The 11892-nt window shown below is 54.4% G+C and overlaps 1 protein-coding gene across 1 annotated transcript; it reads left to right on the plus strand.

Moving 5' to 3' along the window:
- The first annotated feature begins 8106 nt into the window (after positions 1-8106).
- On the plus strand, positions 8107-11382 carry LOC146435770 (uncharacterized). Its single transcript, XM_085063755.1, has 4 exons — positions 8107-8349; positions 9629-9704; positions 10511-10891; positions 11338-11382. Exons 2-4 carry the CDS (start codon positions 9639-9641, stop codon positions 11380-11382), a joined length of 492 nt encoding a protein of 163 aa, XP_084919881.1. The 5' UTR covers positions 8107-8349; positions 9629-9638.
- The last annotated feature ends 510 nt before the right edge of the window (positions 11383-11892 follow it).

The raw sequence follows: 11892 nt of genomic DNA on the forward strand, positions 1-11892 counted from the left end.
AGCCATCCCAGTGCTCCCAAAATCCCAGTGAGCAGTTCCCAGCACGAGGCCGAGGGAAGGGAACAGCTCCCCAAAAAAAGCAAGGTACAAATCATTCCAGAGGTGCTTCCTTGCACCATGGCTGTGTGAACAGCAGCATCCCCCACACTGGTGCATGTGCACCCCATCCTCACTTCCCAAAGTCATCACAGCCCAAATGCCAGAGGCTGGGAAGAAAATCCTGTCTCTCCCACAGCTGCAGGAACTGAGATGCTGAGAGTTAAGTGACTGGCCTGAAGCCAGAGCAGCTGGAAACGAGCCCAAACCTTCCCTGTATTAGCTGGGATGTGACCCTGCAGCGTTCCTTGCCCTGCTGGAAATGTCACCCATGATCCCTGGAGCAGCTATCCTGCAAAGAGCATCTGCTTTTTTTTTTGCCTTCTTGAAATTGCTTTTCCTTTCAGGACAACTCCATCTGTTTGATCCTGTGGGATGCAGGAGGGCAGGAACACGCCAGCCTTTGTGATCTCCCTCCCAGCACTTCTCATTTCCTACAACCTTGCCTGGAAAGTTGACTCTGGGAATGTTCATTCCACGCTGGGAATGTTCCAGAGAAAGTTATTCCAGCTGAGTGGCTCTCCAGCAGTGCATCCCTGCGTGGTGGGTTGGTGGCAGATGACACATGAGGACAGAGCAAAGTGGCCCTGCCTGATCCTGGCACCTCTCCCAGGGAGAAGAAATTTGGATTCTTATTCTCCCTGCCCCTCCCCAAAGCACAGGAGCCACCTGGGATGTCACCTGCCAGGACCACAAGCAGTTTGGTGGCAGCTGTGGTGTCACCTGCCAAAGCCACCTGAGATGCCAGTGCTGCTCCCAGGATTTGGGCTCTCCTAAGAAAGGACTTGTTCTGATGGACAGAGGTCCCACATTTCCACTGGGGTCAGGACAGGTCATTTATAGGCAGCCTTCCACATGCTGACCTCTCCTTGGAGATCCAGGAGGGAATCCTGCAAGATGCTGCCTAATTTCCATGAGATTTGATGGAACTTGGAGGAGGTTACTGTGGATTTTTTTCTTTATTCTTTCCAGTGCTGCTATCACTGTTGTTTTCTTGTCCTGGCTCTGTCACCATCTGGTGTCATCACTTGGGAGATGGAAGAGGAGGAGGCAGAGGTGTTTCCTTGCAAGGAACAAATGTTGGAATAACCCATCCTTGCTCAGCTGGCAGCATCTCCAGAGTCCCAAACACACTGGAGAGCTGGAGGCAAAGCCTGGCCTCATCACAGCCCTGCAGGGGAGAACAGGGGAACAGAGGCTTGGAAAAAATACCCTGGCAGCACAACCTCATGGATTTTCCCTTTAAGAAAAAAAAAATCTAGATGTGTCAGGATTTTGGCTTTTGGGTAGGGATGGGGTTTCCCTAAAGCAGCCAGTGCTTGGTGCAGAGAGCTTTGGGGAGCCAAGCACGGTGACAAATCCCTGACTGTTCATCACTTGATATCCCAAGATGGGAGAGCAGCAGGAGCCTGGGTTGGGATCCCAAACCTGCCTAGTGCCACCCACCTATCCATGAGAAGATCCCAAACCTGCCCAGTGCCACCCACCCATCCATGAGAAGGTGAACTTCCTCTTTGTTCCTTCAGTTCCTGGTCCCCAGGGCTCTCACTTCTAGATCCCAGCTGAAAGCAGGACATCCATCATGGGGAATAAACACCCCCTAACCTCACAGGACAAGGGCTGATGGTTTCACACTGCCAGAGGGAAGGATGAGATGGGATATTGGGAAGGAATTCTTCCCTGTGAGGGTGGGGAGGGCCTGGAATGGAATTCCCAGAGAAGCTGTGGCTGCCCCTGGATCCCTGGAAGTGTCCAAGGCCAGGTTGGACAGGGCTTGGAGCAACCTGGGACAGTGGAAGGTGTCCCTGCCTGTGGCATGGGTTTGACTAAATGATCTTTAAGATCTCTTCCAACCCAAACCATTCCAGGATCCTACAATTCCAAGATCTCTGCCATGGTGACCTCTTCTCACCTGACACAACTCCCCCCCATTCCAGTCCCCTTCCCAAGAGCTTCCCAATGGCCTGTTAAGCCACTTCAGAGCATTGACCTGATTTTCTCCTCGTCTCCAGGATGTTTCCTATCCTGCTGCCACGGGCCTTGGCTTCTCCTCCCACCCTCCCACGGCTGCATGGCCGCGGCTCACAGCGCATTCCTCCGCGTCGGAATCTCGGCCTCGCTATCTAAGGAGCTGAAGGATATTTCCAACCCAGCCCTGCCAGAAAATACTGGCATCCACCTCCATCTCCCGTCCTCCCGTGCACACATCCAGCTCCTCGAGCGCTCTGATTCTCTGCCATGTTTAAACAACCATCACTGACAGGCAGCTCTCGATCCAGCAGGTTATTTTCTTTCCTGGCTGGAGTTTTTTTCCCCCCTTTTCCAAGCCCCCAGCTGGTTCCTGCAGTTTCCTCTCCTAGGGACTGGGTTGGACTCTTCCTGCTGAGTGTCCATGATGAGATTTACCTGCAAGGCTGTGTCTGGCAGTAACTTCAACCCCATCTTCGGGGAGAATCGTGGAATCACAGAATGGTTTGGAAGGGACTTTAAAGATAATCTGGTACCAACCCTGCTGCCATGGACAGGGATGCCACATGAAATGAAACTGGAATGAAGGTGGAATGAAGTTGTTGCAGCTCCAGCATCTTCCAGTTCAAGCAATGAGCTGCCAAAAGTTTTTTCTGGCTAGGGAAGGTGGGAGAGCCCTGCTGGCACAGGGTGGGCGCAGTGACCAGCTGGGATTCCTGTTTCTGGCTCAGCTTTAAAACCCTCCCATGGTGGGGTCACTCCTTCCCTCCCTCACATCTGAACAGTCCCCCCAAAGAGCCAATCTGAGTCTTTCTCCAGGTGATTTGTGCGTTGCTTTTTTGCCCATCCCTTGTGGAAAAGGAGAAAAGTGCATTTCCGTGCTCTTCCATCCCTCCCTCTCTAGATAAACCCTCTTTTATCTACCTGAAGATGTTATCACCGTTCTTTCTTTCTCTAGGGTAAACAGCCTGAATTCTTTCAGCCTTTCCTCATGTGTCACTCTCCTGTCTCACCAGGATTTGCTGAGGAATTGGGACTGGGGGTCCCCAGTGGGGCTCTCCATGAGCCCAGCTGTCCCTATTTTGCAGGGAATGTGGGGCTGCACCAGGAACACCACAGGACCCTCAGCTACACACACTGTGTCTTCCAGCAGCTCACAAACCACCTCCATTCCATGGGATTTGGGGAATTACCCATTCCTTGCCAGCTGAAAGCCCACCTGCCCTTCTTAGGGGAGCTGCTGATGGCTTCAGAGCTCTCTGCTCGGAGAGGGAGTTCATCCCACCCTGCTGATTCAATAACATCGACCTGATTAAACCACTCTGCCCTGCTCTGGCTCTATTTTTCCAGCACTAACTGCATTACCATCCCTCTCACATCAAATCTTTCCGGTGAAGGCTGGAGCTGGAAAAGCACAAAGCCATCCAGCTGTCTGGGCATCATCCATCTGCAGCTTCTCCCAGCACAACAGGTTCCTGAATGTCCTGCAGCTTCTCAGGGCATCTTGGGTGTCTGAGGGGAAATGAGAAGGTATCAACCCTTCAGTAGATGGATGTGTTTTCTGATCAACCCCTTCAATAGATGGATTTGTTTCCTGATTTGTTTCCTGGTTTGTTTTCTGATTATATTCCCCAAATCTCTCTGAACATTTCAGCCCAGTGCTGAGAGCCAAAGAAATGCACAGAAAAGAGATGTGGATGTGACCAGGAAATCTGAGCTGGTGTCCATCAGGGCACAACCCCCCTATTTCCCTGCAGCCTCACAGTGTTAATTTCCCCGCAAAAGGAAGCAATTTAGGGTTATTTTTTAATCAGTGCTGCACACAGGTCCTGTTGTGCTTTTCTACAAAGCAAACCCCACCAGCCATCCTGGGCGGTGGGATCCCAGCTCCAGTCAGGATCTGCATCTTCAGGGGCTGTCAGGCACTGCCATGTGTCTAATCTGGACTTCTCCATCTGGAAAATGGGGAGAAAATTGCTGTTATTTCCTTGGCTGCAGCCATTTGTAGCAGGATATGATCAGGGAATTTGGGTGACCTGTGCTCACACACACCCCCAACCCTGCAAGAAGAGCCAGGATATCGAATCCCAAAATCCCAGAATGGTTTGGGCTGGAAGGGACCTTGAAGACCATCTCATTTTACCCCCTGCTGCGGGCAGATATCCTTAGTTTTGGTTTAAAACAGACAGCAGAGGTTTTGGGAAGCTGGAGAGCTCCATGGACACCCCAATGAAGAGGTTGTAGGGGACGATGCTGAGTCGCTCCCCCTGGACCTGTGAATTGGGGTCTGGGGCAAATTTGGGGGAAGTGGAAATTTGGGGAGCAGGGGGGAAGTGTCCTTCTCCATCAGGGCTGTGCCCCCAAACACCCCACAGTGCCCCATGGTGTGGGTGCTTTGCTCAGGGATCTGTTAGCACCCAGCTCTCACAAAGCTCTGACGTGGAAATCGATAAAAACTCTCTTTCAGTGCTTTTTGGTTTCTGGCAGCGCATGAGCAAAGGCAGCCAAAGCCCAGAAGCTCTGTCCTTGGCGCCCTCCTCCTCCTCCTCCTCCTCTCCTCCTCTCCTCCTCCTCCTCCAGCCTCACAGCTCCCCGCAGCAGGGGTGGGATTTCTCAGGAAGGTGTGATTTATAGGACAGGTGTGATTTATGGGGCTGCTGCTACACTCGCTGGGGTTTTGCAGCCTTGGAGAACTCCCTGCATGGCTTGCTTTTCAAGTCCCTTATTGCCGAGGTTTTGGATGTTTCTGGGATCAGACAATAGGAACATAGAGGTGGTGGTTTTGCTGCCAGCCTCTCCTTCCTTCTGGCTGGGCTTGGGGGCAGTGGAGCCCTCTGTGGAGCTCGAGACCACATGGGTCCTTCTCAGGATGCCACAGGAAGGGGAGGAGTGGGATTTTGGGGGACAATTGGTCCACAAGTGTGTCCCAACTGCTCTCCACATCTGGGTGTTCCCATTCCCCTCCCTGAGCTGCTGCTGTCATACCTCTGGTCACGGGGATGAAGAATAAACACCCCTCAGAGTATTTTTGGGGGCTGTGGGGTGGGACAGGAGCCTGGCATCCAAGTGGGTTGGTGGTGGAGCCAGCATGGAACATCCCAGTGCCATCCAGAGGGGATGGGTGGCCCAGGCTGGGGCTTCTGGACGTTCCACAGCAGGAAAATCCCTCCCCATCCTCATGGGACAGCCCCATCCCCAGGGCTGGATTTCCTTCTTCATCCCACAGTTTGGGGATTTTTGCCATGCTCCAGAGCAACTCCAGAGTGCATCCATAGAGTGGGAGTGGCCCAGCATATCTCAGGGATGCCCCAGGCCTCAGTTTCCTAAAAAAGCCTGACAGACCAGCTCCACCTCCCCCTCAAAGAGGGAAAACTGATGGGCCAGGAGCCAATTTCCCGAGCCGTTGAGGAGGGAAGAGCTGGGGCTGGAGAGATAACGGGATGTGCCAGGGCTGGGCTGAGGCTGCAGCATTTGGTGCTGGGTGTGGGGCTGCCCCTCTGGAATCAGACAGGATGGGACTCCACAGGGTGCTGGGGACAGTTTTTCTCCCTTCCTTCACAACCTGGGAGACCTGCAGGGTGCTGGGTGCCAGCACAGGGTGAGTTCCCACAGCTCTAATTCCCATCAAGTGGCTTCCCCCAAAAATTCAGCAGCTGTGAATAATTGATGGTGGAATTTGGGGATTTTTTTGCCTCCACTGTTTCCCAGTAAATCGCTCCCAAAGAGATGTTTCCCACTTTCTGGCCAGCTCTGCAGATAAATGTCAGATCCACTGGATGAATTATTTGGGATTTTTGGTGTTTCTTCTTGCTGACTAACAGCGGATAAATTATTCTGGGTGTTTCTTCTGACACCCCAGAGTCACCAGCCCCAGGGATGGTGATTGAGTGTTGCCTGACATTTGGATTTTCTTTGAGCCCCAGCTCCATGGGAGAAATCCAGCCTTCCAGCCTGGACTTGGTATTTGTAAAGGCAGAAGAATAGGAGGCCTTCTGGAGGTGGAGAAAAGCCAGAACGGGAGTGGGAAAGGCTCAAAAAATCTGATGGACAATAGAAAGTGGTTTAATATGTTGCATATTGTGGGAGGAGAGGGGGTGTGGGAGGTGTTGGAGCCTTTGGGCTGGAAGGGAGTGATGGTCCAACATCCCTGGGGGTTCTGGAGATGTTTGAAACATAAATGTGGACAGAAGCACCTGAGAGGGACAAATTCCTGCATCCCTGTGTGGAATTTCCCATGGGAAGTCACAAGGTGAGGATGATGAGTGGTATCAGACCCATCACTCAGGCACAGGGAGGACCAGGGATGGGAGGAATTCCTGGGCATGGATCTTGGGAGACACTCAGGCACCAGGCAAGCAGCTGGAAGGATATTTTTCAGCCCTGGGGATGAATCAGCTTTTAGGAGAATCTACCTGGGATTTATCCAAATTTTCCATCACATGGATTCAAGTGTTCAGCTAACAGCTCTTTTTGGCTAAAAGTCATGTTTTAGGATGCTCTAGGACCTGCCAGCCCTTCCAGAAGGACACAAAATTCAAGGACACTTCTGACACTGGGGGGGCATTTTGCCTCCTGTGTGGGCCAAAGCAAGAGCCACACTTGGTGGAGGTCACTCCTGGCTGGAAACTGAGCTGGAAACCTCAGAAGGGCATAGAGAAAAGCTACAAGATAAATGACAGCAAAGGAATTAATGTCAGCAGGAAACCAGTGCCTGACAGGCCCAGCCAGAGAACAGTGGAGTGATGCGTTATGAAGAGCTGATTGCAGAGGAAAAAACTCCCAGCCTGAGGCTAAAAGAGCTTAATTGACCCAAATTCCTGGAAAGAAGGTGAAGAGGGGACAGAGAAGAGCCCTGCAGGGGGGTTTGTCCTGCAGCACAAGCCTGGCAAGCTCCAGGGCGCTGTGGCTGATTTCAGGAACCGGCAGCAGGAAAATGAGAGGGGAATTTGTAGCTGTAGGGCCCTGAAACCTCAGCTTGACTTTCCAAGGAGGAGGTACCTTTTGTGTCTCTTATCTGAGCACAGCTATCTCTTGCAGGCTAGGATTTATTCCAAGTGCTGCCAGGAGAAGTTGTGGATGACCTGGAAGTGTCCAAGGCCAGGCTGGACAGGGCTTGAAGCAACCTAATCACTATCACAACCTAAAAAGACTAAACCTCCCCATCTCCAGTGCCTTTTCAAGATCCTCATCACAAATATTCATCCTTTCTTTACAAGGACACGGGATTAAATCCATGCATGACCCAGGTGGTGGCACATTTGTAGGACACATAGCCATGACAGCATCGTTACTCTGCATTTAAATCTAGAAAATAAGAAAGATGTCATGTGGACGTTTCTGAAATGACAAAATCAGGGAAGAACAAATGTGGCCAGGAATAAACAAGGAAGCAGAGTTACCCAGCACGTTTCCTTTGCCAGGAGAGTGACCTTGTCCCTGCTGGGAAATGGTCATTTGTGAAAAGGGAGCCTTGGCTGCATCCAAAAGACACGTGGAGGTGGATCGGAATGAGATGGTTTTAAGGTGTCTTACAACCCAAACCATGCTGTGATTCCATCATTTTGTGAAGTAAAGAGCTTACAAACCCCGTGTGAAGAGTGGTGGTGGCAGTAGTTTGGAAGGGAGTATATGGGCTGGGAAGTGTTGGAGACACAGAAAGTGCTGGAGGGAATAACAAGCATCTGCATCTCTCCTTATTGGTTTTTTGGGGTTTTTTATTCCTGAAATTTCATCCCTTTTAAGAAAGAAGCTGCAGACAGGGAATATGAAGGCCCAGTTTAAGTGGAAGGGTGACAGAGGCTGAGCAGGAGGTGCTCACCACCAGGTCAGAGCATGTCGTGCTTGAAGCATTTGAGGAAACAAAACCTTTGCTCACATGGAGATTTGGGGCATTTCTCTGCCTCTGTGTATGGAGATAGGCTCAGTCCCACTGCTCTCCCAGCTCCAGTCACCCAGAGAAGGCACCCACAAGCACAGGGCACAGTTCCATGGCTGGTGACCCTGGAAAGAGCCAGTCTGACCGGCTTGCCCGGAGCAGCCAAGCAGGAACATCAGCAGAACGCCAGCTGCTTTCAACAACTGCCCACAACACTTTAAAAACCAAAACAGAGGTCATGAACTGAAAAAAAAAAAAAAAGGGATGAAACAAACTGGGGACAGGGAAATTGCGGCTCAGCTTCACCGCTGGTTTCCCAAGGATGCCCATGGAGTCATTTCACTGGAAAAGTCTCCTGGTTTCCACGAAAAGGGGCAGATGGGCTGGGAGCTGCGCCGCGGGCAGGTCTGGTAGGTATCATCCCAACCCCGATGGAAGCTGCCCTGCGTTTCGGCACCTTATTTGGCTATTGCTGCTCGCAGGGAACGAGGACTTGTTGCAAACAGTGGGAAGAGCCCTGGGGATGCTTGGCTGGCTCTGACGCAAGAGCTGCGCCGGTGCATTTTTGACCTTGCTTTGCCTCTCGGCCGAGCACTGGAGCTCAGGGAGTCTCTCCCTCCACATGTGAAAGGAGCCCCAGGGATGGAGAGGGCAGGGAGAGCAGCTTCCTCAGGGGAAAAAGAAACTCTGCGAGTGGGTTTGGGAGCAGAAGGCGGCGGCAGCCTTTCCTCAGCGTGCAGTCAGCTGTGCTAAAAGGTTACCAGCTCCGCGGGGCCGTATCCAATTGCATCAGCTGGGAACCTCGTCCAACACGCCGGGGCCGAGAGTAACCCTTTCTATTTATTGCCCTATTGTTTGAGGCTGGAGGAACACGGAGATACCATCTGGGAAAGCTTTGTTGTTACAGAGCGGCTTTCGCCTGCGCTCCAGAGTCACCCTCTAAATCACGCTCCTGCTTCCACATTTGGGGGGATGGAATGGGGGTTACTCTGACCACGGATTGAGGTCCCAGGAGGATTTTGGGGTGAGGTCACCTGCTGCAGCGTCCAGCAATTTCCCTCTGGCAGCATCAGCCACATTAGCAAAAGCCCTTGGATGAAACCTGGCTAAGTCTGCCCAGAGCGAGCTCAGGAAAGGTTTTATTAGCGCTTATGATAAAGCAGAGGAACAGCCTTTATAAATATCTCCGTTATAATGATAAAGTGAAAAGCGGGAAAATTTTGCCATCCCATTGAGAGGGTTTTGCTGCCTCCGTGGTGCCAAAACAACCTGGTCTAGTGGAAGTTGCCCCTGGTGGGGACACTAGGTAGGGAGCTGGAATTTAATGGTCTTTAAGATCCCTTCCAACTCAAATCATCCCACGATCCCATGGTCCTGAAGCTCACCAGGAATGTGGGAATGGTGCTCATGGAGAGTGTGCTGAGCTGGCAGAGCATCCCTGAGGTGCCAGGGAGGGCATGGCTTTGCTGGGATGTGACTTCCCATCACCTGGCGCGGGTCAGGACACATCCCCAGCGCTGGACCTCAAACCACAGCCCCTTCCGCGAGCTGGATTGTCAGGAAGCGTGGTTGCTTGGCGGGATGTGTGTATCACTGGGTGGAGGAGCTACAGGAAGCGGATAATATTTTTTTTTCCTCCATTTGTGCCGGTTCAGACCCTTTTATTTAAAGACAGTTCCCATTTCCCAGATTCACACAGATGATGAGGATGGAGGGAACCAGCCCGTCTCTCGGCCTCAATGGGGGCACGGACTACTATGTTAAGGTAGGGCTTTGCCGGACGGGAAGGATTTTTCCTATTAATTTGGGGCCAAAAAACACCCCAAAGGGCACAGAGTGGGCACGGCTGCCACAAAACCCACGTGTGTTTGGGATACCGAAGTTCTGCCAGCCCTAATGGATGTGCTCCGGGCTGCTCCCGGATTTTCCGCATGTCCTGGGACCACTGGCCGCGAGGCGAGCCGGGCAGGGCTGAGAAAAGCCGGGCACAGCCGGGCCGGGCTGGGATAAGCTGAGGCGGGCTGAGGCGAGCCGGGCTGGGATGAGCTGAGGTGGGCCGGGCTGAGCCAGGCCGGGCTGGGCAGAACCAGCGGGAATAAGCCGAGCCGGGCTGGGCAGAGCTCAGCCGGGATAAGCCGAACAGGGACGAGCCGGGCCGAGCCGAGCCGGGCCGAGCCGAAGCAGGCCGGGCCGAACCGGGACAATCCCCCGCCGGGCCGGGCCGATCCCAGCCGGGCCGCCCCCCGGCGATTCCCGGATGTTGGAGCGGCCCCCACTTGCTCCGTCCTTCGCTTCCATAAAAGGCCAAGGGGCCCGGCAGCCACAGGCGCGTTTTTCCTTTAATTATTATCCCCCTCCTCCTCCTCCTCCCTCCCCGCGCTCCCTCCGCCTCCCGCTCTGCCCGCCCGCGCTGCTCCTCCCGGCGGCCCCTCAGGAGCGGCGGGCAGCGCTGCGGCCCGATCCCGCCCCACCGCGCCCCCAGCCCTGCCCCGGGGCGCGGAGCGGGCACAGCCGGGCCCATCCCGCCGCTGATCCCGCTCCGCTCCGTGCCGGGCGCGGCCGGCGGCGCAGGAGGCCGGGGCCATGGCGCTGGACGGGATCCGCATGCCGGACGGCTGCTACGCCGACGGGACGTGGGAGCTGAGCGTCCATGTCACCGACCTGGGCCGCGACGTCACCCTGCGGGTCACCGGCGAGATCCACATCGGCGGCGTCATGCTGCGCCTCGTCGAGAAGCTCGGTGAGTGCCCCGGGACCCCCCGAGCAGCCCGGCATCCTCCCGGTGCTCAGCACCGTGCTCCAGTGCTGGGCTTTGACTCCCAGCACGCTGCCCAGTGCAGTGCCCAGCTCCCAGCACTCTGTCCCAGTATTGTACTCCAGCTCCCAGTACTGTGTTCCAGCTCCCAGCATTCTTCTCCACTACTGTACTCCAGCTCCCAGCACCCTGTCTCAGTATTGTACTCCAGCTCCCAGCACTCTGCTCCAGCACTGTGTTACAACTTCCAACACCCTGTCCCAGTATTGTACTCCAGCTCCCAGCACCCTGCCCAGTGCAGTGCCCAGCTCCCAGCACTGTGCTCCAGTTCCCAGGACTCTGCTCCAGCACTGTGCTTCAGCTCCCAGCACGCAGTTCCAGCTCTGTGTTTAATTCCCAGCACCCTGCCCAGTGCAGTGCCCAGCTCCTAGCACCCTGCTCCAGCTCTATGTTTAACTCCCAGCACCCTGTCCCAGTGCAGTGCCTGACTATCCCAGTTTAGCCCCCAGCGCTCTGCTCCAGTGTTTTGCTCCAGCTTGCAGCACCCTGACCCAGCACCCTGACCCAGTACCCTGCTTTAGCTCCCAGCACTCCAGTACAGTGATCCAGCACCCTGTTCCGGTACTGTACTTTTGTCTCCCAGTACTGTGCTTCAGCTCCCAGCATTCTGCCCCAGTACAGTGCCTGAGCACCCAGTGCTGTGCTCCAGCACCCAACGCCCTCCTCCAGTATTGCGGTTTAGCTCCCAGCACCCTGTCTCAGGGTGCCTTATGTGCCTTAGCTCCCAGCACTGTGCTTTGGCTCCCAGCACCAGGAAGCACCCCAGCTCCCCACACCCTGCCCTAGCCCCCCATCCCAGCCCCCAGCAGCCCCTCTCTCCCTGCACCCTTCCAGTACCAGCCAAACTTTACCACCTCGGGGCCTCAGCCCCATCCACCGGCTGCTTCACAGCCAGGATTTTACAGAGAGTTGGGAAACAGCTCCATTTTCGGGGTGGGGGTTGGGGGTTTGCGTGCGCTCCGGTTTACAGCAAAACTTCACCATGAGCTCGCGGCCGGTTCTGTGTGAGGAAAGCGCTGCCGAGAGCCCGTGGGGTGATCGGTGGGGTGATGTGGGCGTGGGGACCTTGGGGACACGGTGGCTTTGGGTGCACACCTGGACAAAGAGCCCGCTTGTCCGGGACGCGTGGGAACGGGCA

Source organism: Lichenostomus cassidix, chromosome 5 (assembly GCF_008360975.1).
Source record: "Lichenostomus cassidix isolate B80296 chromosome 5, HeHo_3.0, whole genome shotgun sequence".
Taxonomy (NCBI): Eukaryota; Metazoa; Chordata; class Aves; order Passeriformes; family Meliphagidae; genus Lichenostomus; species Lichenostomus cassidix.